This window comes from Gymnoscopelus microlampas (assembly GCF_963454915.1).
Source record: "Gymnoscopelus microlampas genome assembly, chromosome: 21".
NCBI lineage: Eukaryota > Metazoa > Chordata > Actinopteri > Myctophiformes > Myctophidae > Gymnoscopelus > Gymnoscopelus microlampas.
Genome location: NC_139958.1, coordinates 44,367,107 through 44,393,275, shown reverse-complemented (window position 1 = coordinate 44,393,275; position 26,169 = coordinate 44,367,107). Strand labels below are relative to the sequence as shown.

Here is a 26,169-nt window from a genome sequence, read left to right as displayed (position 1 = left end):
TAAATGGTTTGTGAACGAGTGATCTTAGTGTTAGTGAAACAGGGGCTTGGTTCATGAAAGAAGGCAAGAGTTTATGATCTTCAACAGACAATATCAGCCTGGACAAAGCTATAGCACTATAGGTAGTGTTGCAGCCTATTAGTCTGAAGGTTGAGAGTTCGAATCCTGTTAATGGCAGTAGGTTGAGATGTCCAATCAAACCATTATGTTTGCATCTCTCTCTCTCATCAATCTATTGTTTCCATGTCACTCTCTCTCTCTTCAATCTATTCCGTTTCCATGTCTCTCTCTCTCTCTATTCACTGGCCCCGTATTATCGCTGCTTGCAGCTATATTTAGTATTGTTATTGCAGTTATATGCTCAAACTAAATATCTGCACTGCTACATCTGATATAGACATGCTACGTATAACAGAATATAGTTGTAGTGTCACTGGTAGCACGATATAGTAGAATACTGGTAGCCTATTTCCTATGTTGCAAATGTATCTTTTGCCTTTAATATACGTGCAATGTTAGTGAATTTCACACACTCGAACAAAGTTATTCATTGTAAAAGTATATTCTGGTTCTGCTTAGATTCAAGATCTCATGTATAGATGAGGGTCCAATTTATACATCTGATGTATCATAAACTCAATCTTGGAACCCATTTGTTTTCTTTTTTCCCCCTGTATTTTTGAACAGAGTGGAAGCTCCATTCTAAGGAGGAGGTTTTAAAATATTTGAAGAATGTGGGCGTGCACTCCTCTTCATATAAATAGGTGGGCGTGGCTGTGGTAATTAGGGGCGGGTTTGATAAAAAAGGGTCTGAAACGCGTCATGATTGGTTGGCCGTCCACCGATTGGTTGTGATATTGCCCTGACAACCAACAACAACCACAACCCATGACTATCCCTTCGGACTATAGAATCGATCCTCCTGTAGATGGGACTAAGCGACTTTCCCACAACATGCTGCCAGTAGCAGCATAGATGGACAGACACAGAGACGCACACGCACACGCGCACACACACACACACACACACACACACACACACACACACACACACACACACACACACACACACACACACACACACACACATGCACGCAACAAATACCCCCCCCCCCCCCCCCTTAATTATTGGAAATACTCTAGTAAAGTAAAATTACCTCAAAATTGTACTTAAGTACAGTACTTGAGTAAATATACTTGGTTACTTTACACCACTGTGCAATTTGTTCCGTATTTTCATAAACATCCCCCCCTGTTCATCAACACTGAATTTAACAGTAATGAATAAAATAAAACACAAGGAGAAGGCCAGTAAGTTTGTCGTAGGATCCAGGTTGGATCTCCTGGCCACACTACTCGAAACGGTAAACAGAAGACTCGCCCCAAAACACGTCACCCCCATTTATTTTGCAGACAAGCGGTTCTTATTCGTTTTTTGGTGAGACACTCACTATGGGAAACAGCGCCATCTGGCGATGCAACAGAGCTACACACAATACGCTCCCATGCCCATCCTTGGGCGGTAGGGTATGTCACGCGACCAGATGCCCCCACCCACCTACGGGAGGGCATAAAAGGTCCCGTGTGACATGGTTACTTCCTCTTCAGTTCCTCTGCTCGCAGATGTAACTACAGCTCACACAGCTATATATTTTTATAATTACAGTTTTCAGCGTTTCAGAGAGAAATTCACCTTTAGCCCTAAGCGGCGATTCGGACAAATCGCCCACGGGTTTTTTTCTCTCTAAAAAACGCTGAACAAGCTCCCACGGATCGTTCCAGTGTCCTAGTGGGTTACATGTCGCCTTTCCGACGTTAACGAACCCTATACCTACCCTAACCGCACGCGGAAGCCACTAGTCGGAGTAGTGAGATGTTGGAATGGAAGGCGGTTACCGCCCTAGTGGCTTATTGCCTCGCTAGCTTGCTAACACTCCAACTGGCACTGTTAGCTTAGCTCCGCGGCTACCGCTGTACTTAGCCTCTCACCATGAGCAACGAACGGGGCGTCTCCCCCTACGATGGCCCCTGCCACCACGACGGTGTGGACTCACCAGCGGGATCACCAGCGATCGGACCAGCGGTGAGTCATCCGCCATCACCGGCCCTCTTTCCGTGCCACACCGTGGAGACGCCGGTGCCCACGATGCTAGAGGCGCCAGCGGTTCTCGCTACGCCCCGCAACAGCACTCCCGCGACACTAGCCTCTCACGGCGACATCCTGACAAGCACCCGGCCACCACTGCTGTGAGTACCGAAGCTAGCTACTCCCAGCCCCACCGTGGCCCAGCACCACCCGCCGCTGCCGTTGTCGACGGTACCCGTCTGGAACAGCTGCTTGGCGGCCTTCTCCCCACCTCTATCCCTCCCCTGCCAGATGATCCACCACTCCCAAGCGGCAGAATCAGGTCCCCGGTCGAGAGTATTCACTCCAACCCGGACGTTGAGTATCTGGAGGACAAGGGCGAGGAGGGACTCCCGCCCTACCAGGGCTCCAGGGAGGTCATTATGAGGAACCCCCCCCCGGTTGGCTCGTCAGGCCTGCTCACTCTCCAGGGACCCGGAGACGCTGCCCCCTACCTAACGTCTCTTCGCTCATGAGTGAGTTAGCCCTGACTAGCCACGTTAACTGCTAGGTTAACGTCGCCCCAGTCAGGCAGTGTTTTGTTGGCTTAGCACTTAGCTAGCCTCACTAAGCAACACCGGCTCCTTAGCGGTGCTGTTCTAGCTTAGCTTGTCTAACTAGGATAACAGCAGCTTGTTAGCCTTCTCACCATGTGTAGCGAGCAACCCCGTTCGGTGGCCCTTCTAAAAAGCTGCAACCCGAGCCGATGTTTTTACCACGAAGGACGAGGCCGCTTCCAGGTCCAGGTAGGCCCAGACTACACCTCCTCCTAGCTCCAGGCTCTCAGGGCTGGCCGCCCCCCCCCCCCCCCCCCCCTCCCTCCGCACCTCCTCAACCCCGGCAACATCCAGAGGGAGGCTCCAGGATGAGGAAAGCAGCTGCGAATGGGTTCATCGGGCGCCATTGAGACATGCTGTTTTTTCATATAGATTATGTTCATGCTGTTTACACTATTATGTGCCTCGTTTGGTTCCATTACAAATGTTTCAAATTACATAAGCACATTACCCAGCCCCTGTCAGGAGGCCATGAAACATGGGGGTCCCTGAGGGGTCCCTGTGCGTCAATGGCCTCCTCTATACGCCCAAAGTGCCTGTCATGTCTGGTTTTCAGCTTGGCAGACACTGTTGGGATACTTTCCCTACCTGTTTCAACCCCAGATTCATCGGTCGCCATTGAGACACATGCTGGTTTTTCATAAAGACTATGTTAAAACTGTTCATGCTGTTTACACTGTTTATGTGCCTCGTTTTGTTCCATTACACATGTTTCAAAATACATAGGCACATTATCCAGCCCCTGTCAAGAGACCACAAGACATGGGGGTCCCTGAGGAGTCCCTGTGCCTCAATGGTCTCCTCTAATAAGCCCAGAGTGCCTGCCATGCCCGGTTCTCTGGCATGGCAAATACTACTGGGATGATTTTCTATACAGGGCACAAAGCCATTTCCCCCCCGTCCTTTTCCTCCCGATCCACTAGGGGGCGGCAAAATGCCACTGTGAAACAGGAAGGTAAGACAGCAAGTCAAGCACACGGGCCTCGTCGAGCGCCAAAATGGCGGCGATGGTGGCTCGTTGTGGTCTCAAGCGTCTGACTAGGAAAATGTTTCGGGTCACGGCAGTTTTTCCTCCCGTTCTACCAGGGGGAAACATAACGCCACTGTGGAACGGGAAGACAGACAACAAGTTGAACACGGGCCTTGTCGAGCGCCGAAATGGTGGCGACGGTGGCTCGTTGTGGTCTCAAGCGTCTGACTGCCTTCCTCCCGCCCACCTTGGGAAAACTGAATCCATCCAAAACTGAATCCATTCTCTTTGGGACCAAACATTCCCTCAGACAGATGGAGGTAAATGATTTCAAGGTCAAAGTCGATGACACAATTATCGCTAGCAAAGAAGAGATTACCTATTTGGGTTGTATTCTCGACAAATACCTGTCGGGTGAAAGCATGGGGACAAAGGTGGTCAAAATAGTAAACCAGAGAACCAAATTTATGGGCAGAGTTTCCTCTTTTGTCAACCCACAGGCCCTCAGGACCCTCTCAGGGGCCCTGATTCAACCACATTTTGACTATGCTAGCACCTCCTGGTACTCCAACACCTCAGTGTCACTGAAGACTAAGCTTCAAACCTCCCAAAACAAACTGATTCGGCTACTCCTCGGATTGGGGCCCATGACCCACCTTTCTCCCACCCATTTTGCCAGCCTAGGCTGGCTCAGGGTGGAAGACAGGGTTAAACAACTAAAAATGGGACTGGCCTTCAAAATTGTAAACGAAAATTTGCCCGATATGCCCCCTATTCCCGCATATCTGAGTAAATACCTCCAAAAGGTTAGTGACACCCACAGTCACAATACCAGAGGGAGCGTTAACAACAATTTGGTACCACCCACCCATAAAACAAACATGGGCAAATTCTCCTTCTACAGCACTGCCACCCAGGATTGGAATGGGCTAACCCCATCCCTCAAAAAATGCAGTTCGCTGGGCTCATTTAAAAGAGCCTTAAAAAATCACCTTTCAGGAGGCCAAAAGAGGAGGTAGTACCATTTTCCCATTAGATAGCCGACCCCCCCCCCCCTGTTCTTGTACATATCTTCCCCCCCCCCTTTTTTTTTTATTTCTTTTGTTGTACATAGTATTATATGTATGTATATATGTAAGTATATATATATATATATATATATATATATATATGTGTATAGATATATATATAGATATATATATATTCTTGCTGTTTTTTTTTTTTTTTTTTTTTTTTTGTGTAATGATATTCGAACTGTGATGCCACTATATATGTCTATGAATTGAATACCAAGGCCCTCATTGGAAACAAGTCCGCAAGGACTTTTATGAACGGACCTGTTAGACAAAGTATTTTAAATGTAAATGTGTTGTTTTACATTTTTTTTGCCTAATAAAATATTCAATCAATCAAAGGGGGTGGCAGAACGCCACTGTGGGATGGGAGACTCATTGGAAATATACAGAGGGGCCCCATCGATCTCCAAAAAGGAGGCGATGATGGCTCGTTTTGGTCTCAAGCGACCTCCCCCCCGTCCACCAGGCGACAGAACACCACCGTGGAACGGGAGCATCACGAGATATACAGACAGCCCCAGCTGGCACTATCAAAGTAGAGCTGGAGAGCCCTCGTGTTTTGGGACATCTGACTACTGTACCAGAGAATCTCCGACGAGGAGGGGAGCTTTGTCAACATCTCCAGCCTCAGGGACCTAGCCAAGATGGCGGCAGCCCAGGGCGAACCGGATGTTGATGTTGCGGAATACTCTCGTGTCCAGTCACGTGACTTTTCCGACTCTCCCGACCAGGCCTTTGGTACCTTCACTGTCTCTAGCGGGCGCCACGTATATGCATATGGGCCCGTTGGATCATGTGACGACGTCATCTATCCCCATGGAAACGGATATCAACGTTTCTTCGCTCGTGGTGAGTTAGCTTTGACTAGCTTGATAGCTGCTAGGTTAGCATAGCCTCCAGTCAGGCTACTGTTGTTTCACTTAGCGGCTAACTAGCCTCACTCACAACAACACATAGCAGTGTTGTTTTAGTGCAGCGTATAGCCAGCCCCGCTAAGGCAACACCGCGGTGGCCACCTACCACCGCTACCCTTCCACGGTCTCTAACGGGCGCCGCACGTGCGGGCCCGCTGGATCACGTGACGACATCACCGGTCCCCTTGGAAATGTGTGCGTTGTGCACGGGACTGGGCCTACTAACCGGCGAGCCAAGCCGCTTAGTAGGCCTCTGTTCCCGGCTTTGGACCTGGCTGTGGTGCTGGACGCACTCTGCCGCTCTCCGTTTGAGCCTTTTGAGTCTATGGATCTGTAGTTCATTAGTCTCCATGCGGTCCTCTTGGGGGCCCTGTCTACGGCTAAACGGGTCAGTGACATGCACGCGCTCTCAGTAAATTCGGATTGGATGATTCAGCGTCCTATAGGCCCTCTCTAGGGGGGCTTCGGTTCAGGAGATGTGCACGGCCGTGGACTGGTCGTCTCCTTCGACCTTTGCGGCCTTCTACAGCCTGGATGTCGCGGGTCTCTCTCTTTTTCCCGTGTGCCCGTTGTTCCCCGGTGGGCTCGGGCGCCCGTGAGGCCGGAGGTCACGCCGTGGGGCGGGACCTCAGGGCCGGTGGGGCGCACGGGTTATGGAGGGTTGGATGGTTTTATAGCTTTCGGGGGGTTTATAAATCCCATAGTGAGTGTCTCACGACTGAATTCTGCCTTAAAAGTCTTATAGGACGACTTCACTCCATTATATGAATTGGTGAGGACCAATTCATATAATTGGTCCTCACTAATACTCATGATGAAATGGTACAATTTTTTCTACTCGGTCTGTGTCTCATCGGCGAAACCTGTCTACCAGTGACATCATCGTTAAGCAGGTTTTTTTTTTCCCAACAAGATTTCACATTTTTTATTCAGATTTTTATTAATGCGAGAACAATGGCTTCTATTATTGCATTGCAACTTTACAGGAATGGAAAGTCTGCAGTTTATATTAGCTTGGATTCCCCATCGATGATGTCACTGGTAGACGGGTATCTGAACTGTCCACAACCCTCCTCTGAGACACAGACCGAGTAGAAAAAATGTGTTCCATTATATAATGAGCATTAGTGAGGACCAATTATATGAAGATAGGTTGAAAATGGGTGAAGTCGTCCTTTAAACATTACACTTCTGCGGTCTGAAATCACTGGCCCTCATTTATCAACGCGGTGCAGCCCAAATAATGGGCGTACGGCGAGATCACCGCACCTTTCGGCATTTATCAATATATCCTGACATGGGCTTCATCCTACCGTAGGCTGAAATCTCACGTCTGGTCGGGACCAGTTGTTGACTTTGGCTGCGCCCGTTTATTCCATCCTAGACCTGCGGAGCAACATTGTCTGAATGTCTGACAGGCATCTAGACACATAATCCACTCCTAAAAGTATATCTACACTAATAAATAATCCCTGTGAAAATATAACATTTTATAAAGTAATTTAAACAAACTGTTTGCTTTAACAGTCATTCAGATAAGAATTGAAAATAGCAGATATACAAGCTCACAAGCCAGTGTCGTATCACGACGCGTTGTGAGCTTGTAGATCTGCTATTTTCAAAATATACAGCGCTTCTGCGAGGGCACTCTCGGGAGTTTAGACCGGTGCAACGGCGCTGCTGTTATATTTTCATGGCCACCGGGAGATCAGACATTTAACCCATGGTCCAACACACACCAGCCTTCATACATTAATGTTCTCTCCAGGCTATCTCTCATTAATGCGGAGCGGGACGGGACTCGCCCGTCCGACGGTCCGAGTCTCACTGGGAAATGGGAATAGCCTACATGATGGCTTTATTTTAGTGTAACTCGAACACGCACTGCTCGGTATGGGTTAAATAAATTGATATACAAACGTGTTCCATTCACGGCGATGTGATTGGTATATCATAATATGTCATTCATGTAGGCTACAAGCCTACGTGACAAAGATTGTACCGCTACGGTACGGATTACACGAGAAACACAGCTGGGCGGGCGGGCGCGTGTGTGTGTGTGTGTGTGTGTGTGTGTGTGAGTGAGAGAGAGAGAGAGAGAGGGGCGTGTGCGTGTGTGGCGAGCGAGGCGATCGGGGGAAACTCTATCTCATTGGCTTTTCATGTCTTTGGTCGTATTCTGGTTGGTCTTCATGTCGTAAAATCGGGGCGTTTTGAGAATATTTAAGGGCGTGTTATTTAAATGACGCTCGTTTTCAGACGTGAGATTTATCAAAGCTCCGACCTGATGTACGCTAGGATAGGCTGTATAGGATCCTTTGATAAATGTGACTTCGTCGTTGGTGTACGGCCGAATATATGGAAAAATTTACGCCGGTTTATACGCTGCGTTGATAAATGAGGGCCACTGTCCCTACAGCAGCCACGTTCATGGGAAATGTAGTCTTTGGGTCGTTTGACTCGTTTGACTCTAGCGTTTAATATGTTACTCTGGGTAAATTTGTACATTTCCACCTTCAGTCGATGCTTTATATCCATATGAGTAAAATCGCCGGGGTGGTGTGTTTATTTTTCGAAGACAGTTCTTATTTGAGCCAATCTAAGATTCCCCAATGGGGATTTCAACACAAAAAAATAAAGCCACAACCCAGGGGACAGCGCCCTCTAATGGCAGTGACGTCAGGACTTCAGTGCTCTATATAAGTAGAGATGCGCGGATGGGGTTTTAGGTCACCCAAATCCGCGTACACATGTTCATTATCCACCCACCATCCAACCGCATTAATTATACCATCCTATTTCTAGATCCGCACCAACCGCATCAAATTATTTTTATTACCAGCTTGCACGCTGGTCTAAGAAGAGACTGAGTCTAGTCAACACTTTCTAGACACTTTCTAGACACTTTTTCATCATTGGCTGCCCTTTAAGCCAATGGGGATACTTTCCCATACTCCCAAGCTATGGTACCAGACACGCCTCTCGCCTCTATGGCAGTGTTGCCAGATTCTGCGAGAGAAATAAGCAACAGATCTAAGCCAATGGGGAGCCACTAGCAGTGTTGCCAGATTCTGCGGGATAAATCAGAGAAAACAGATAGCAAGCTGGTATGCATGACTGAGTCATGTCTTGTTTTCCTGACGTTAGTTTCCTTATAAACAATGTTACTCACCCCTGTCTGTCGCGATGTAGTGACTGTATACAATCCATATCCATGGGAACAACAAGACGGAGCTTCATTACGGGGACAGAGCTCTGCTCTGTACACGTATTGTTATTGGCAGTATTCTGTCACTTCTTCTTCTTCTTCTTCTTCTTCTTCTGCCACTTTTCGCAGTTCTGGCTGAACCGCGCTGTCGCTTTTTACGAAAATAATTCTCACAATCTTTCGTCCAAAGGTGGCGCTATAGCACTCAATTGAAAATGCCAACTTTGACCAGGTACAACTCATGCCCTGTTTGACCTACAGCCATGAAACTTGGATACACATATGCGTCTCCTCATGCTGAACAACTTTCACCCTCTGACTTTTGACCTCTGACCTTTAGATCTCCCACCATTTTGAATTATATGAAAAACAGTCATTGGCTCCTAACTTCTGCATTTTTTCACTTATGGAAAATCCGTTGGAAATTTTTGTAGGCAGTGGTCCAAGGTTCAAGTGCTAAACGTTTCGTGCAGATTGCTCCAAAATCCCAGGAGGAGATAGATTTTAACTATTACAGTTTAAAGAAAATTATTCATCTGTGCCTAAAACATACATGCAGACTCACATTTCTTTGAAACTTTGCAGAAATGTACAGGGTCATTCCAAATATCACTGAAACCAATCTTACTCCAATTGGCCAAAAGGGGGCGCTATAGCAATTTTTTGAAAAGGCAGACTTTAAACAGGCATAAGTCATGCCTCGTTTGGCCGAAAGTCGTGAAACTTGCTTACACATGTGCCTTGACTCATGAGGAACACACGTATCGATTTGACCAGTAAGCTCCGCCCTTAGATTTTCCACAATTTTGAGCAGTTTGAAAAATACTTGTTTTTGACAGTTCTGGCTTAACCGTGCATACGCTTTTTACGAAACTCGGCCATATGGTAGATGCTCATGAAAAACTACCAAAAAAAAATTCTCACACTCATTCGTCAAAGGGTGGCGCTATAGCACTCAATTGAAAGTGCCAACTTTGAACAGGTACAACTCATGCCCTGTTTGACCTACAACCATGAAACTTCAATACACACATGAGTCTCTTCATGCCCGACAACTTTCGTGGTCTGACTTTTGACCTCTGACCTTTAGATCGCCCACCATTTTGAATTATATGAAAAACAGTCATTGGCTCATAACTTCTGCATTTTTTCACTTATGGAAAATCCGTTGGAAATTTTTGTAGGCAGTGGTCCAAAGTTCAAGTGGTAAACGTTTCGTGCAGATTGCTCAAAAATCCCAGGAGGAGATAGATTTTAACTATTACAGTTTTATGAAAATTATTCATCTGTGCCTAAAACATACATGCAGACTCACATTTCTTTGAAACTTTGCAGAAATGTACAGGGTCATTCCAAATATCACTGAAACCAATCTCACTCCAATTGGCCAAAAGGGGGCGCTATAGCAATTTTTTGAAAAGGCAGACTTTAAACAGGCATAAGTCATGCCTCGTTTGGCCGAAAGTCGTGAAACTTGCTTACACATGTGCCTTGACTCATGAGGAACACACGTATCGATTTGACCATTAAGCTCCGCCCTTAGATTTTCCGCAATTTTGAGCAGTTTGAAAAATACTTGTTTTTGCCAGTTCTGGCTTAACCGTGCATACGCTTTTTACGAAACTCGGCCATATGGTAGATGCTCATGAAAAACTACCAAGAAATGATTCTCACACTCATTCGTCAAAGGGTGGCGCTATAGCACTCAATTGAAAGTGCCAACTTTGAACAGGTACAACTCATGCCCTGTTTGACCTACAACCATGAAATTTTGATACACACATGCGTCTCTTCATGCCCGACAACTTTTGCGGTCTGACTTTTGACCTCTGACCTTTAGATCGCCCACCATTTTGAATTATATGTAAAACAGTCATTGGCTCCTAACTTCTGCATTTTTTCACTTATGGAAAATCCGTTGGAAATTTTTGTAGGCAGTGGTCCAAAGTTCAAGATTTAAACGTTTCGTGCAGATTGCTCAAAAATCCCAGGAGGAGATAGATTTTAACTATTACAGTTTTATGAAAATTATTCATCTGTGCCTAAAACATACATGCAGACTCACATTTCTTTGAAACTTTGCAGAAATGTACAGGGTCATTCCAAATATCACTGAAACCAATCTCACTCCAATTGGCCAAAAGGGGGCGCTATAGCAATTTTTTGAAAAGGCAGACTTTAAACAGGCATAAGTCATGCCTCGTTTGGCCGAAAGTCGTGAAACTTGCTTACACATGTGCCTTGACTCATGAGGAACACACGTATCGATTTGACCATTAAGCTCCGCCTTTAGATTGTCCGCAATTTTGAGCAGTTTGAAAAACACTTAAACCCAGGATTTTTCAGCTATTTGCGTGAAACTGTATCATCTGTGTGATCTCCTTTTTCACGGTTACTTGTCTGTTGGGCCAATGGCGTCTCCCTTAAATGAATGCCTCACAATCTCAAAGTCGCCAGTTCAAGCCTCACTTGATGCAGACTTAATTTGAATTTAATTTGAATTGCAAACAACATGACTGTATCAATGAATACATGTGCAAATGGTAAAGATAACCTGAAATGCTTATTTGAAAGTACGTTTTTTCAACGTATGACATACTTTATCTGAAAATAGCTGATCTACAATCTCACAACTTTTCATGGTTTGTGAGCTTGTAGATCGGCTACTTTCACTAGTTTTGGTTCTGAGGAGATGTACAATTTCTTCATTGGTAAATGGTTTGTGAACGAGTGATCTTAGTGTTAGTGAAACAGGGGCTTGGTTCATGAAAGAAGGCAAGAGTTTATGATCTTCAACAGACAATATCAGCCTGGACAAAGCTATAGCACTATAGGTAGTGTTGCAGCCTATTAGTCTGAAGGTTGAGAGTTCGAATCCTCTTAATGGCAGTAGGTTGAGATGTCCAATCAAACCATTATGTTTCCATCTCTCTCTCTCATCAATCTATTGTTTCCATGTCACTCTCTCTCTCTTCAATCTATTCCGTTTCCATGTCTCTCTCTCTCTCTCTCTCTATTCACTGGCCCCGTATTATCGCTGCTTGCAGCTATATTTCACTTTACTTTTGCTTTCATTTTGTTGCCATGTCTGCTTTTTATAAGCGACTTTTGGCCTTGTTTGGCGCTTGTTTTGGGCTTGTTTTCATAGACCTGGCTGCTTATTTCTCTCGCAAGATCTTACAACACCGACTCCATGCGGAACACTGTTGTTGGCAACCTGCAGGCGGCTAATTTGTGCCTGATGAAAAATTACGTAATATTAAAATACTACAAACGCTCGTACGGCGAGATTGTGTGCTTTTTAAAAGCTATAATAGGCCTATAGATTGATATCATTAATTTAATTCCTGCATTATTTCACCCGCAGTTTATCCAATATTAATTAATCATTATATTTGATTGACCCAAATCCACCCGAACTGCGGTTAACTAAGGCAACCGCGGCTAAAACCCGCGATCCGCGCATCTCTAATAGGAAGACATTGTTACGACATTTATTTAGGTCTTAAATTACATTTGTTGAGGTCTTAAAAGGGTCCTAAAAAGTCTTAAATGTTACTTTCAAAATGGTACAGGAACCCTGTGTGACTGGTTATACTTTTGTCTATACTTTTGTCTATACTTTTGTCTAATTAAAGTATATTTTCCTAAATCTGGAGACAATTCATATGTAAACTTCAGATTATTACTGTGCACATGCATTTTGAGAACCCTAAAAAAAAATCTGCGCGTAGACTACATGTCACCTACTAGTGGAGACATGTAGCGTTCTTTTCTAGTTTACGTTAGTTCCCCTTGCTGTAGTTCAGCTTCAAAGTCAATGGATGACTGTTGGATGCAGCCTTCCAGAGAGTAATCATCACACCTGCTCATACGCACTGGTCATACGCACGTCTCTGTCATATACGAACCCCTTTTTGAATTGCACGTCCGTTAGTGAGTACCAGAAATACGACCTCCTTTACGAACTTCATTTACACCATATTTACGACCCTCGTTATGAATCCGGCCCATTGTGTCTATAATAATGCGTTACCCTAGGGGGCAGTATTTACTTTACCCGGCAGTTATGCAGATTCTGTCTTGAAAGATTATCATAAGCCTAACCTTCACCCTATAAAGGAGCAAGCTATTTTTGCTATAATTCTTTTGAACAACATTCAAATGTTGACCTTTATTCAGGGATGTAAGACTGATTTTAGGTCACAGGCTGGATTGGTCACAATGTGACTTGATTTGGGTTAGATCGGTGGTTGTCAAACATTTTAGTTTGCAGGACCCTTAAATTAATATGTATTTGCCCTTTTGTAAATATTTTGTGCAAGGGACCCCCACAAGATTTGTGTTGTTAAACATTTTCAACACGTTTGCAGTGCAACCCTTTCAAATAGCCAACAGTAAATAGGGTTGGTTGGTTAAACAGATGTTTATGCTATATTAACTAATAACAGTAATGTGTTACTAGTAGTAATATACAGTTATATTATTACTTTCCCCATTAATAAGTAGTGTACCTTATTACTATTGCCCAAACCGTAATATTACTAGAAGTTCGGCCCGCTGCGCGGGCCTCACATCTAGCATGACGTACCGGCCACTTTGTAGCGCAGAGCGGCCAGATACACTCGCTCCAAGGAAACTATGTACACGCTCATCGCTGTAATACAAGGGGAGCGTGCATTCCATAGCCTCTCTCTCTCTCTCCATCCCTCCCTCTCTCTCTGTCTCCCTCCCTCTCTCTCTCTGTCTCCCTCCCTCTCAGATTTTTGGTGTTTGCAAAAAGACTGCTTTCCATAAGCTTGTAAAAGTTTACCCTCCTTCGGTCCAGGGTCATAGCTGAATGGGTAGAGAGTCCCCCTGGGAAACCTAAAGAGGAGTTCACCCAAAAAAATATTTATTTTCTATCAATTGCACACCCCATGAAGCCTTGAATACATGGATATATTTAGTTTTTTGTCGCAATAATTTGATGCCTGGGTGTATGAGACACAAAGATTCTACTTTGTGTCTCCTACCGGATACATTAGCCGGTAGGTAGTGATAACTGCCATTAAGCTACAAGATTGGAAGGGTTATCATACCAAAATATAAACTAGAGACATGTAGGAAGACAAAAATACAAAAACTTTACGGTCACTTTAGGTGGTACCAAAATATGGCTTGGCCCCTGGACTACCTGCCGTGTTCTCTGTGACATGATGATTAGTTTGTGAAAGAAAATAGTGGTTCTCAAGTCAACGTGTTGTTCGTAGCATGAGTTGTAGTGAACACAACAGTGGATTAAGAATGAGCGGCCAGCGCGAGTGGGCGTGTGCATCGCGGCTTGCCCACACACACACACGCACACGCACACACACACACACACACACACACACACACACACACACACACACACACACACACACACACACACACACACACACACACACACACACACAGAGAGCAGAGGTTTGTCGGATGTGATTGGCTTAGCCTGCATTGCCAAGTGTGTTTATTTTGTAAGCAATTTTGGGCTTATTCGGTCACCTATTTTGTATATATAGTCCACGCTAGTGCTTAACGGATATTTTTTTTGGGCTTCTTTTCATAGACCTGGTCGCTTGTTTCTCTCGCAGATTCTGGCAACCTCACTTTTGGTCATGCAGAATTGTTGTGTATAGACGATAGCGTGGGTAAGAATGTTTTGTTTGGGATGTACATGGCACAAAAATGACGGACATATTAGCGTGACTGTGGTGGGAATAGGAACATTACTGCGGTGACTGCAAAGACATAATGTGTAAGTACTATTAGACATTTTTGCCTAACGCTAAACGGTGTGCTAAAGGGTTTCCCCTTCCGGTGTGGTCGCTACTGTGCCAAAATATTGTTGAAAATAAAATGAAAATAAATATGCTCCAAAGAGGCAAATGTATAGTGAGCAATGAAAAGTAGACGAAGCAATGCGTAAATAAAGCGAGAACGTTGTGGCTAGTGTTGTATTGACATGTGATATGTTGTTGTTGTGTTGATACCGAAACAATGAGTTGCAGTCCGGGACACCGGGACACATGACACAGGAAGGGCAGACTTTTCTCAAATGTATATATTAGATGACATATTACTTGTTAATATGTTGTCCATATTACCGTTTCAATTTGTTTTTGTTTCTAATCGAGATCAAAGTGATGTCTCTTTGCTGTGTGTGTGTGTGTGTGTGTGTGTGTGTGTGTGTGTGTGTGTGTGTGTGTGTGTGTGTGTGCGTGCGTGCGTGCGTGCGTGCGTGCGTGCGTGCGTGCGTGCGTGCGTGCGTGTGTGTGTGTATATATATATATAGTTAGATCAGTGCTTACCTTATTAGTGTCTACAGAGTGTCTACTTATTAGTGTCTGCACAAAAGGCACATTATGACAGATGGAGTCGGCTCTAAGATATTTTCATATTTAAAAAACTATGGTTGCCTTTGAAAACATTTTGGACACCCCTGCTGTAAATGGAGAATATTGTGTAATCATTAAACTGCTGTAAGGAATGAGTGTGGACTAAAGTCCACATCCTTTATTGTTTTATATCAGAGAGCTGTCAGTAGAACTGCTGATCTCACAAAACAATTGCTTCACTCTTCACTCCAGCCCTTGCCAGTTTGTTCAGTTGCCGATGGATCATGTGACCCTGCTCACCTAGGAATAAGCAGAGTTTGCCTAACTAACCCAACTGACACACACCCACTATCCTAGAGTGGGGCATCACAATGTGATGCTTTGAAAAACAGTCCAGTTGATGTTTTATATAATAAACAATTATTAGTATTGAGAAACAGTCTAGTTGTATGTAATATAATCAAAAGATAATTAGCCTATAAGTATAGAGTGGGCCCGGATCCAGAAAAGGTTGAGAACCTCTGCTCTAGACTTAGTAAATTGGATCTGAGTTGGCTCTGTATTTGCTTTCCCCCCTCTACCAAATCTCCTAGAAAAAATAGCCAATCTACAAGCTCACAATGCGTCACTTTGTGACGCATTGTGAGCTTGTAGATCGGCTATTTTTTGCTAATGTTCCCCTCAGAATGGATGCAGGTGTTGTTATGACCTACTGTATATGGTCATATGGGGGTATTATCCGTTATTGGGTTGTGAGATGTTTTTCCTCTACCTGTCCTTTCACCCCATTGGTACTGTATGTGTGATTGAGTGGTGATGAGTGACTGATTGACTACCAGCTGGTGTGAATGGTGACTGAGTGGTGTCTGTGTGTGAATGGCTAACTATTTGGTGGGACCAGGGTGATTGGCTCCTGTGTTGGTGGACACCACAATAAAGCTGGCTGTGTCACTTTGATCAGGTGTCTTCTGCTTGACCAGTGCGTTGTTCTGTCCAAGTGGTTAATAAAACATGTTTATGGTGGGACCAGGGTGATTGGCTCCTGTGTTAGTGGACTCCACTATAAAGCTGGATGTGCCCCTTTGAATGCTAGTACTTTGTTCTGTTGTGTTAGAACTACTATGGGTTAAAGTTTTGGATCATTTAATATAATGCCCTGGGACCAAGTGTAGGGGTGGGAAACCTCTCTTTTTGTCACTAGTTACGGGGTCAGAGCTCAGCTCTGGACCTGTTTTGTTATTGGCAGTATTCTGTTTTTTCTGCCACTTTTCGCAGTTCTGGCTGAACCGTGCAGTCGCTTTTTACGAAACTCGGCCATATGGTAGATGGTCATGAAAAACGATCAAGAAATAATTCTCACAATCTTTCGTCCAAAGGTGGCGCTATAGCACTCAATTGAAAGTGCCAACTTTGAACAGGTACAACTCATGCCCTGTTTGACCTACAACCATGAAACTTCGATACACACATGCGTCTCTTCATGCCCGACAACTTTTGTGGTCTGACTTTTGACCTCTGACCTTTAGATCGCCCACCATTTTGAATTATATGTAAAACAGTCATTGGCTCCTAACTTCTGCATTTTTTCACTTATGGAAAATCCGTTGGAAATTTTTGTAGGCAGTGGTCCAAAGTTCAAGTGTTAAACGTTTCGTGCAGATTGCTCAAAAATCCCAGGAGGAGATAGATTTGAACTATTACAGTTTTATGAAAATTATTCATCTGTGCCTAAAACATACATGCAGACTCACATTTCTTTGAAACTTTGCAGAAATGTACAGGGTCATTCCAAATATCACTGAAACCAATCTCACTCCAATTGGCCAAAAGGGGGCGCTATAGCAATTTTTTGAAAAGGCAGACTTTAAACAGGCATAAGTCATGCCTCGTTTGGCCGAAAGTCGTGAAACTTGCTTACACATGTGCCTTGACTCATGAGGAACACACGTATCGATTTGACCATTAAGCTCCGCCCTTAGATTGTCCGCAATTTTGAGCAGTTTGAAAAACACTTAAACCCAGGATTTTTCAGCTATTTGCGTGAAACTGTATCATCTGTGTGATCTCCTTTTTCACAGTTACTTGTCTGTTGGGCCAATGGCGTCTCCCTTAAATGAATGCCTCACAATCTCAAGGTCGCCAGTTCAAGCTTCACTTGATGCAGACTTAATTTAAGTTGAATTGCAAACAACATGACTGTAAATGGTAAATGGTAAATGGTGCATTTATATAGCGCTTCTATCCGAAGCGCTTTACATTGATTGTGCCATTAACCCATTCACACACACATTCATACACCGATGGCGGAGGAAACCATGCAAGGCACCAACCTGCTCATCGGGAGCAATTAGGGGTTCAGCGTCTTGCTCAAGGACACTTCGACACTAACTCTAGGGGAGCGCCCCAGCCCGGGATCAAACTGGGAACCTTGCGGTTTTCCAGTTCACTCTACCCGTATCAATGAATACATGTGCAAATGGTAAAGATAACCTGAAATGCTTATTTGAGAGTACGTTTTTTCAACGTATGACATACTTTATCTGAAAATAGCTGATCTACAATCTCACAACTTTTCATGGTTTGTGATCTTGTAGATCGGCTACTTTCACTAGTTTTGGTTCTGAGGAGATGTACAATTTCTTCATTGGTAAATGGTTTGTGAACGAGTGATCTTAGTGTTAGTGAAACAGGGGCTTGGTTCATGAAAGAAGGCAAGAGTTTATGATCTTCAACAGACAATATCAGCCTGGACAGAGCTATAGCACTATAGGTAGTGTTGCAGCCTATTAGTCTGAAGGTTGAGAGTTCGAATCCTGTTAATGGCAGTAGGTTGAGATGTCCAATCAAACCATTATGTTTCCATCTCTCTCTCTCATCAATCTATTGTTTCCATGTCACTCTCTCTCTCTTCAATCTATTCCGTTTCCATGTCTCTCTCTCTCTCTCTATTCACTGGCCCCGTATTATCGCTGCTTGCAGCTATATTTTGTTTTGTTTTTATAAGTTTATATTAGTAAGCCATTTGTATTTTTGGTTTCTTTATGTTAAGTAAGCACAGGATTTTGGTTTTGTATGTAGGAGTTCATGGTTCCACCCTGAGGTAATATAATGTTCACATGCTTCAAAAAAAGAAAAATGAAATAAATCCTTGACTTTTGGAATTTTAAACCTGTGTGTCCTGGCTGTTTGTCCAGTTTGTATGTTACACCTAGTGACCCTTAGGCTGGGTTGTAAACAGGTTCCAAGTGGTTAATGAAAAAATGTCAAAGCACCACAGCTATTAGAGATTGAACCTCTTTTATTTGATGAGTAGACCCCAGGGGAATACCGTAGGGAATCCCACCTTTACATTGCACACATTTGAACCTTTCTTTGCCCCCAAAGAAATCAAACCCAGAACAAATATTTAGGTGAATTTATTTTGTCACACGGCGGCAGAGCAGAGGTTCACAAATCTGTTTCAATCCCACTCTTCAGAAAGGTCAAAGGTCACACCTCGGGCAAAACAGAGGCAGAAATGGTATTAATTTAACTCTTGAGAGAGTAAAAATGGAACCTTACAGGTAGATGGTTTGCACTATTGTCTCAGAGTTAAATTAACATTCACAATTTTGTAGAGAATTACAATAATCATTCCCATCAAAGAAGTGCAGGATTCAGAGATCAGATTTGACCACCCTGCTTGTTAACATTTAGTACATAGAGTGCACAGCAGGGGTCTTCAACAGGGGGTCCGGGACCCCTTGGGGGTCCTTAGAGTTACTACAGGGGGGCCACCACATTTTTGTGCGATAGGGACTTCTTTTTTCCAAACTAAAAAACAACAACCTCGCAATGTCTGAAAATACACATTAACATTAATCCAACATCTTATTAGCAAAGATAATGTGTAAACAAACAAAAACAAAAACAAGTACACAACAAACATTTTACGTTACACAACAATGATGATAGTGCTTATCAAGTTGCATGGAGTAAAATAAGTTTCATCTGCAACACAATTGTATACAATATGTAGTGGGGGTCCCCTGCTTAATCTCTCTCTCTCATCTATACAATATGTAGTGGGGGTCCCTGCTTCATCTCTCTCTCTCTCAGCTAAAGGGTCCTTGGCCTGAAAAACATTGAAGACCCCTGCTATACAGTACAGTACATACAGTAGTACATACATTAGAACACACAGAACAGTCATATCACCACTGGCATGCAGCTCGTTCACAATATCCCAAAAGTCTTCTTTTACGCTTGATTTATACTTTGTCATTTGAGGGTATCACGTGTTGGGAAAAAAAAAGCTGATCTATAAGCTCGCAACATGACGTTAGCTTATAGATCTGCGATTTGACACCGTCATACGACAGAGTATAATTTTAAGCATAAGTGGGATGGAACGCGTGTGCACAATAAAATGCACACACACACACACACACACACACACACACACACACACACACACACACACACACACACACACACACACACACACACACACAGACAGGAATGACACTTTTTAAACCCAGAAGAACATTTTGTTCAAGTGAAACACATAAACAGAAACAATCACACACATAGACAAACATGCAGGTCTTTTTCTCTTTGTAACAGTATTAATGTCTTTTACTGTAAAGCTGTATTTCACTGTATGGTATATTTGTGTTCGTATTTCGCGGTATTTTTTGTGGTAGCACATTGCTGGGGAACTGGAAACATGATGAAAACTGTCATCAAATTTCTCGAAAACGTGTTCATACTGTATACACAGACACTATTTCATACGCATCTTTAAAAAATATATACGTTATGCAGAGTAAAAAAATGTACAAGCACAAATATGTATCTCTGAGTAAACATACTGCACAGTATGTGATGAGATTCAGAGTAATATTATTCTCTCCGCCAGGAGAGTTTGTTTTCACTTTCTGAAACTGGGACTAACATTGGTCAAGCCTCACGTGACACGTGACAATACGGTGAAATAGTGTGATCCGATTGGCTAGTGACGTATAGCGGCCTATAAAATACATGTGTCACTTTGAAAGTGTCTGTGCCACTTTCAAAGTGAGGTAAGACAGTTCCAACAATCCTGCATGCAAAGCAGATACTTTAATTAAGCTAAAGCCTCTCTAGATGGGAAGGCCTCGATCCTACAAATGCTTAGTTAACAGCTAAGCGCCCAAGCCAGCGAGCATGATTTCGTGTTGACATGGCTGAGAAATGGACAGATAGGACACTTACACAGACAGGAGGGATAGGACACTTACATAGACAGGACGGATAGGACACTTATACAGACAAGACGGTGAAATAGTGCGATCTGATTGGCTAGTGACGTATAGCGGCCTATAAATGCACATGTCACTTTGAAAGAGTCTTGCCTCTTTCAAAGTGAGGTAAGACAGGAATAATCACTAAATGGCTGAGAAATGGCGGAGCATTACAACATGTAGACACACTGGTGTCATCACAATATGTATTATAAATAGCTTAGACAGGATTAAGCGAGAACAATACATTTCAGTACAAACTCAGATCACAGTTAATGACACAGTGCAATTAACTCTTATTATGCAAACTGAAGACGCTAATCATTATGTGTGTAAGTGTGTAAGACAGGAACAATCACGAAATGGTTGAGAAATGGCGGATACTGTAACAATTGGATAGGACACTTACACAGACAGGACAGATAGGACACTTACACAGACAGGACGGATAGGACACTTACATAGACAGGACGGATAGGACACTTATACAGACAGGAGGGATAGGACACTTATACAGACAGGACGGATAGGACACTTATACAGATAGAACATTCCCAACATTCCCAACACAAGTCTTCTGGCGGAGAGTTGTGCTCCGAGGAGCACTTTTTCTTGTTATTATTGTTATTAATATTATTATTATTATATTGTTTATCATCATTTTATAGTCGGGGATGGATACAGCAATGCAGTACCGTAGTAAGTACTTCAGCACTTTAACTTGACTATTTGACCCGTATTTATACTTTGCGTACTGGAGTTGAATACTTTTTGCACCACTGGCTTATGGCTACTCGGTCACAACATTATGTGTATGTGCTTAAAATCCCCAAATCTCTGTTTAAATACAGACGAGCAGATGTAAAACAAAATATATATATAACCACATTCTGTTTTTCATGCACGCACACAGACACCCACAAACACAGAGGATGACAGGTTCATTGGCGAGAGGCACGACATTTTAGAAAGGCCGACTTTGTTAGAAGCACAAAGTTTAGCAGCAAGACAGACAGAGAGAGAGACAGAGAGACATACAGATATACAGACAGACAGACAGACAGACAGACAGACAGACAGACAGACAGACAGACAGACAGACAGACAGATAGACAGACAAGCATAGACAGAGAATCCTGTGGTGAAACATAATGTCACACATGTCTTATAGTTATTAGCTCAGTGATTCTCAACATTTTGAATGTCAAGGACCCCCAATTTGATATGCATTAGACAACGGACCGCCATTTGATACCCTTTTTTTAAATATTTTATGGGACCCCATTTCTATGTTGAGAACCAAAGGCTTAATTTATACCCAGTCTTAAAAGTGTCTCTCACCCCAAAATAGCCGATCTATAAGCTCTACAATTTTTTGGGGTGAGCGGCACCGTCGTGACGAAACATAAGTCAGGCTTTTGATGTATATTGTAGATTTCTATTGACGGAAATCTAATTGCAATGCAATGAGCTTAATACTGACAACACAAAACACTGACACAAGATTAACATTCAAACAGTTTAAACAAACAACTTATTTTTGTTTCCACTTTACAAACGTAGCTGCTGAACGTGATTTGATTGTTTTGACTAGACATGATATGTATTTTAATAATTGTAATTGCTTGATTACTACTATTAGGCTCCTGCCCTGCTCTCCTGGCCATACTGTGCATACTGTACATGTTTGTTTTAATTTTAATAATTTAATAATTACATTAAATTATTTAATTACTGTACATTGCAGAATGTTTGTTTGGCACTATAGGTCAACTTGATCAAAAAGAATGGTGCAATTTCACTGACAGGTGGCGCTAAAATAAACCGTCAATTAAAGACCGTTAGACCTTTATATTTTCAACAGCCAAACACTTTAAAACGTCTCATAAATCTTACTTTAGAAGGCTGAATGACAGTAAATGTCACAGGGAAGAATTGAATTGGACGATTGGCCATAACTAGTTTCGGAATGCTTGCATGTAAAACATTTCCAGCATTGTGACAGTATAAATGCACATCATGACATGGATGGGTGAGCCTCATCTGAATGAAACCCAAGTATGATGATATTAGAAGCAGCATTATTAACAGTCACTGCTTTGAACAGAACTCCTGGAACTGTTGTTTGTTATGCACTTGTTAACCTGTCAACTGGACAGGTTAACAAGTTAAAGCGTTCAAAGTCTGAATAAGCTGCTATCTGTTTATTTTCTAGTTTCTTTCTCTTACAGTAGAAATCGGCTCACTGCTGCCTTGCTGTATGTTTTTACTATGGCCTGTCTGTGACACTGTGGCCCTCCTTGGATAGAGGTGAAAAAACAGAGATATAAAACCAAAACAATTACATTCAGACATAAATCAACATAGAAAATAAATATGTACAATAGATACCAAATGTTACTCAAGTAAATATTGAGTCCAGACCTTTTCCATTTGGATCAGCACAGGTTAGACTGCGAATTACTAACATATACAGTTTTTACAATCGCCTTTGATCAAAATTCCTACAAGAGAGAGTTCTGGTTACCAGCATTTGATACGAGTGATATTTTCTAGGAGCCACAGTGGGATCCTAAAATTACTAATGAAAATCTCTATATCTGTATATAATATCAATACCTTTTAGTAAACATGTTAAATTCATATCCCACTTTCATGTGGTATTTACTCCAAAGTAAAACAATGACCAGAACTCTTTAAAGTTAGAATGATTCACCACATTTTATAGTAACTATGCCATGTGGTGTTTGTTTCAAATACAAATGAATCAAGAAACTTTACTAATTAGTTAAAACAAAACAAGTAACATCCACAGGAAATACTAATAGTGTTAATTTATCTCCAAAGGGTGTACACATCGTTGGAGTTAAATTAACAAGTATACCGTGTAAGAGCAAAATGGCTGCCATGTGAGTATGGTACTTTACATGTGAAATGTTTTACAAACATTGTGAGGTGTTTTACATTGTGAGGTGCTTTACATGTGAGGTGTTTTACATGTGAGGTGTTTTATATGTGAGGTGTTTTACATACATTCTAATGTACATTGTGACGTGTTTCAGGCCTCCCTCACACAGTTAAAACAATCTTTTTGTGGCTGCCTTATGCCTTACGTGAAGCATAAGGCCATTTCAATGCATTCCCTATGGAAGTCACATGGTTTGATAAAACTGACTTGCCTTAGGGGAGGAGGGGGGGGGGGGTAAAGCCAGAGAGCGGCGAAGCAAGTCAGCTTTATCAAACCATGTGACTTCCATAAGGAATTAATTGAAATGGCCTCATACCTCACATAAGGCATAAGACAGCCACAAAACGTTTGTTTTAACTGTGTGAGGGAGGCCTTACATGTGATGTGCTTTACATTGTGAGGTGCTTTACATGTGATGTGCTTTACATGTGAGGTGTTTTACCTTGTGCTGTGTTACTTTGTGAGATGTTTTACATGTGAGGTGTTTTACATGTGAGAGGTTTTACATGGGAGGTGTTTTACATGTGAGATGTTTTACATGTGATGTGTTTTACATGTGAGGTGTTTTACATGTGAGGTGTTTTACATGTGAGGTGTTTTACATGTGAGATGTTTTACATGTGAGGTGTTTTACATATGAGGTGTTTTACATGTGAGGTGTTTTACATGTGAGGTGTTTTACATGTGAGATGTTTTACATGTGAGGTGTTTTACATGTGAGGTGCTTTACATGTGATGTGCTTTACATGTGAGATGTTTTACATGTGAGGTGTTGTGAGATGTTTTACATGTGAGGTGTTTTACATGTGAGGTGTTTTACATGTGAGGTGTTTTACATGTGAGGTGTTTTACATGTGAGATGTTTTACATGTGAGGTGTTTTACATGTGAGGTGTTTTACATGTGAGATGTTTTACATGTGAGGTGTTTTACATGTGAGGTGTGTTACTTTGTGAGATGTTTTACATGTGAGGTGTTTTACATGTGAGGTGTTTTGTCAACATATTCTCACTCTCAAGACGTCCTATAGTGACAGCATGGGACAACATGTGACCAAACGACAAACGTTTGACGCGACGGGAGCTCCCGTGCCATCATTTTACAACATCCCCGCGTTAACACTCACACTGGAACGTTCCGTTCTCAAACCCAAGACGTAGGGAGGGTGACGACTCCACTGAAAAACTGTTAAAACGACAGAGGCACGCCGTCTGAAGCGGACTTGAGCCACGAGAGGCACCGGCGAGCGAGTCAGAGGCAAGCGAGTCGATGGCCGAACGTTGCAAAGTCCGCTTCAGATGACTCAGTGCCTTCCGAGTTGCGTGGGACAGAACCGTAAATCATCATGTCTCCTGTCAGCATGCGACGTCGCAGGAACCCCCCCGGAACGTCAGATAGTGCCGTATGGTGAAATCCGTCCCCAGCCGTCACCCGTTTGGCGGCACGGGTGTGAGAAAGCGTTGGTGTTTTACATGACTGTTTGATGTTTTTTTTTACATTAGCACGTTGTTACATTAGCACGTTAGCGCGTGTGTCGGGCAGGCGGAGCCCCACCAGGCCGCCACCCACCAGCACGGCGGAGGCCAGCAGGATGGGGATGGCCTTGGTGATGCCAACCAGAGAGCCAAAGATCAGGTTGCCCAGCACTGCTGCCAGTTTGCACATGGCGTTGCAGAATCCAAACCCTGTGCCCCTGAAACAAAAGGAAAAACATGTTTAGTTTAATCCTGTACCCCTGAACAAGACCATTGTGAAGACATTCACAGCTGCTACCAATGATACTAATGAAGGCTCTGTTCCATTCTGGTCAAACAGAGTCAGGGTGCTGATGTCGTACATGTTGGGCCTCACTGGAAACACTCTGCTACACCAGTGGGTCTCAAGTTGGGGTCCAGGGACCCTCATGGGCTTCCAAATGGCCCCATATACGGGTGTGTAACTCTGAGAGTGTACAAATGGAACCAAATGGACCCTTACAGGTCCATTTGGTTCCATTTGTACACTCTCAGAGTTATCGGGGTTGTGGAAACCACTGTGCTACACTAAAAGGAACAGAGCCTTCATTAGTATCATTGGTAACACCTGTGAAGGAAGTGATACTATGGCTGCTGTGCATAGAGCCTATTGTGGACATTTCTTGATAAAGTAATATATTGTTGCTGTCGAGCAGAAAAACCTCCGTATTTCAACTTTTCAACAATTAAAGCCCTACGTCATCATACAAGAGCAGGGGTGGGCAAGATTTATATCCAGGGGGCCACACGGATTTCGATAAAGTGAGTGAAGGGCCACACATTGTACAATTGAATTGAAACTTGAAACACTGAATTATGCTACAACTGCATGAATTTGGTAAACATGCCAGGCTACTTTACAATACAGGTACTTGTTTCATAACAATAATTTTCAGCTACAAAATGTTGTAACTGAAAATTGTTTGGTTAAAACATTTTTATTTGTTTACAGCTGTACCGTACTGTATCACCCTGGTGTACTCTGGCCTTACAATAAAAAGATGACTTGCATAAAACAATCCACGTCAATGCCGTATCAACTTTTAAATGAGCCTATAACTTTACATAGTATCTTATCTTGTCTGATATGCACCACTCCATAGGTCACTGATCCCATGTTATAAATATGGGCTCAAGGTTGACTGTTTCACTGTTACATTATAAATATAAAACATTTGAGTACATACGGAGGGAGGAATGCAGGTAGGTATAGTAC

At 43.1% G+C, this 26,169-nt stretch overlaps 2 protein-coding genes across 2 annotated transcripts in view; both read right to left on the bottom strand.

Moving 5' to 3' along the window:
• The window catches only part of LOC311038260 (GTPase IMAP family member 8-like), a 487,341-nt gene that overhangs the window by 116,295 nt on the left and 344,877 nt on the right, over positions 1-26,169 (bottom strand). The gene's annotated exons all lie outside the window — the stretch shown is intronic.
• LOC311037573 (synaptic vesicle glycoprotein 2C-like) overlaps positions 24,949-26,169 on the bottom strand; it is a gene marked incomplete at both ends in the record, with an annotated part of 36,599 nt that continues 35,378 nt past the window's right edge. The window contains one exon of the mRNA XM_084046790.1: positions 24,949-25,132. Within this exon, the coding sequence (XP_083902916.1) occupies positions 24,949-25,132 (184 nt within the window). The remainder of the gene's footprint in view (positions 25,133-26,169) is intronic.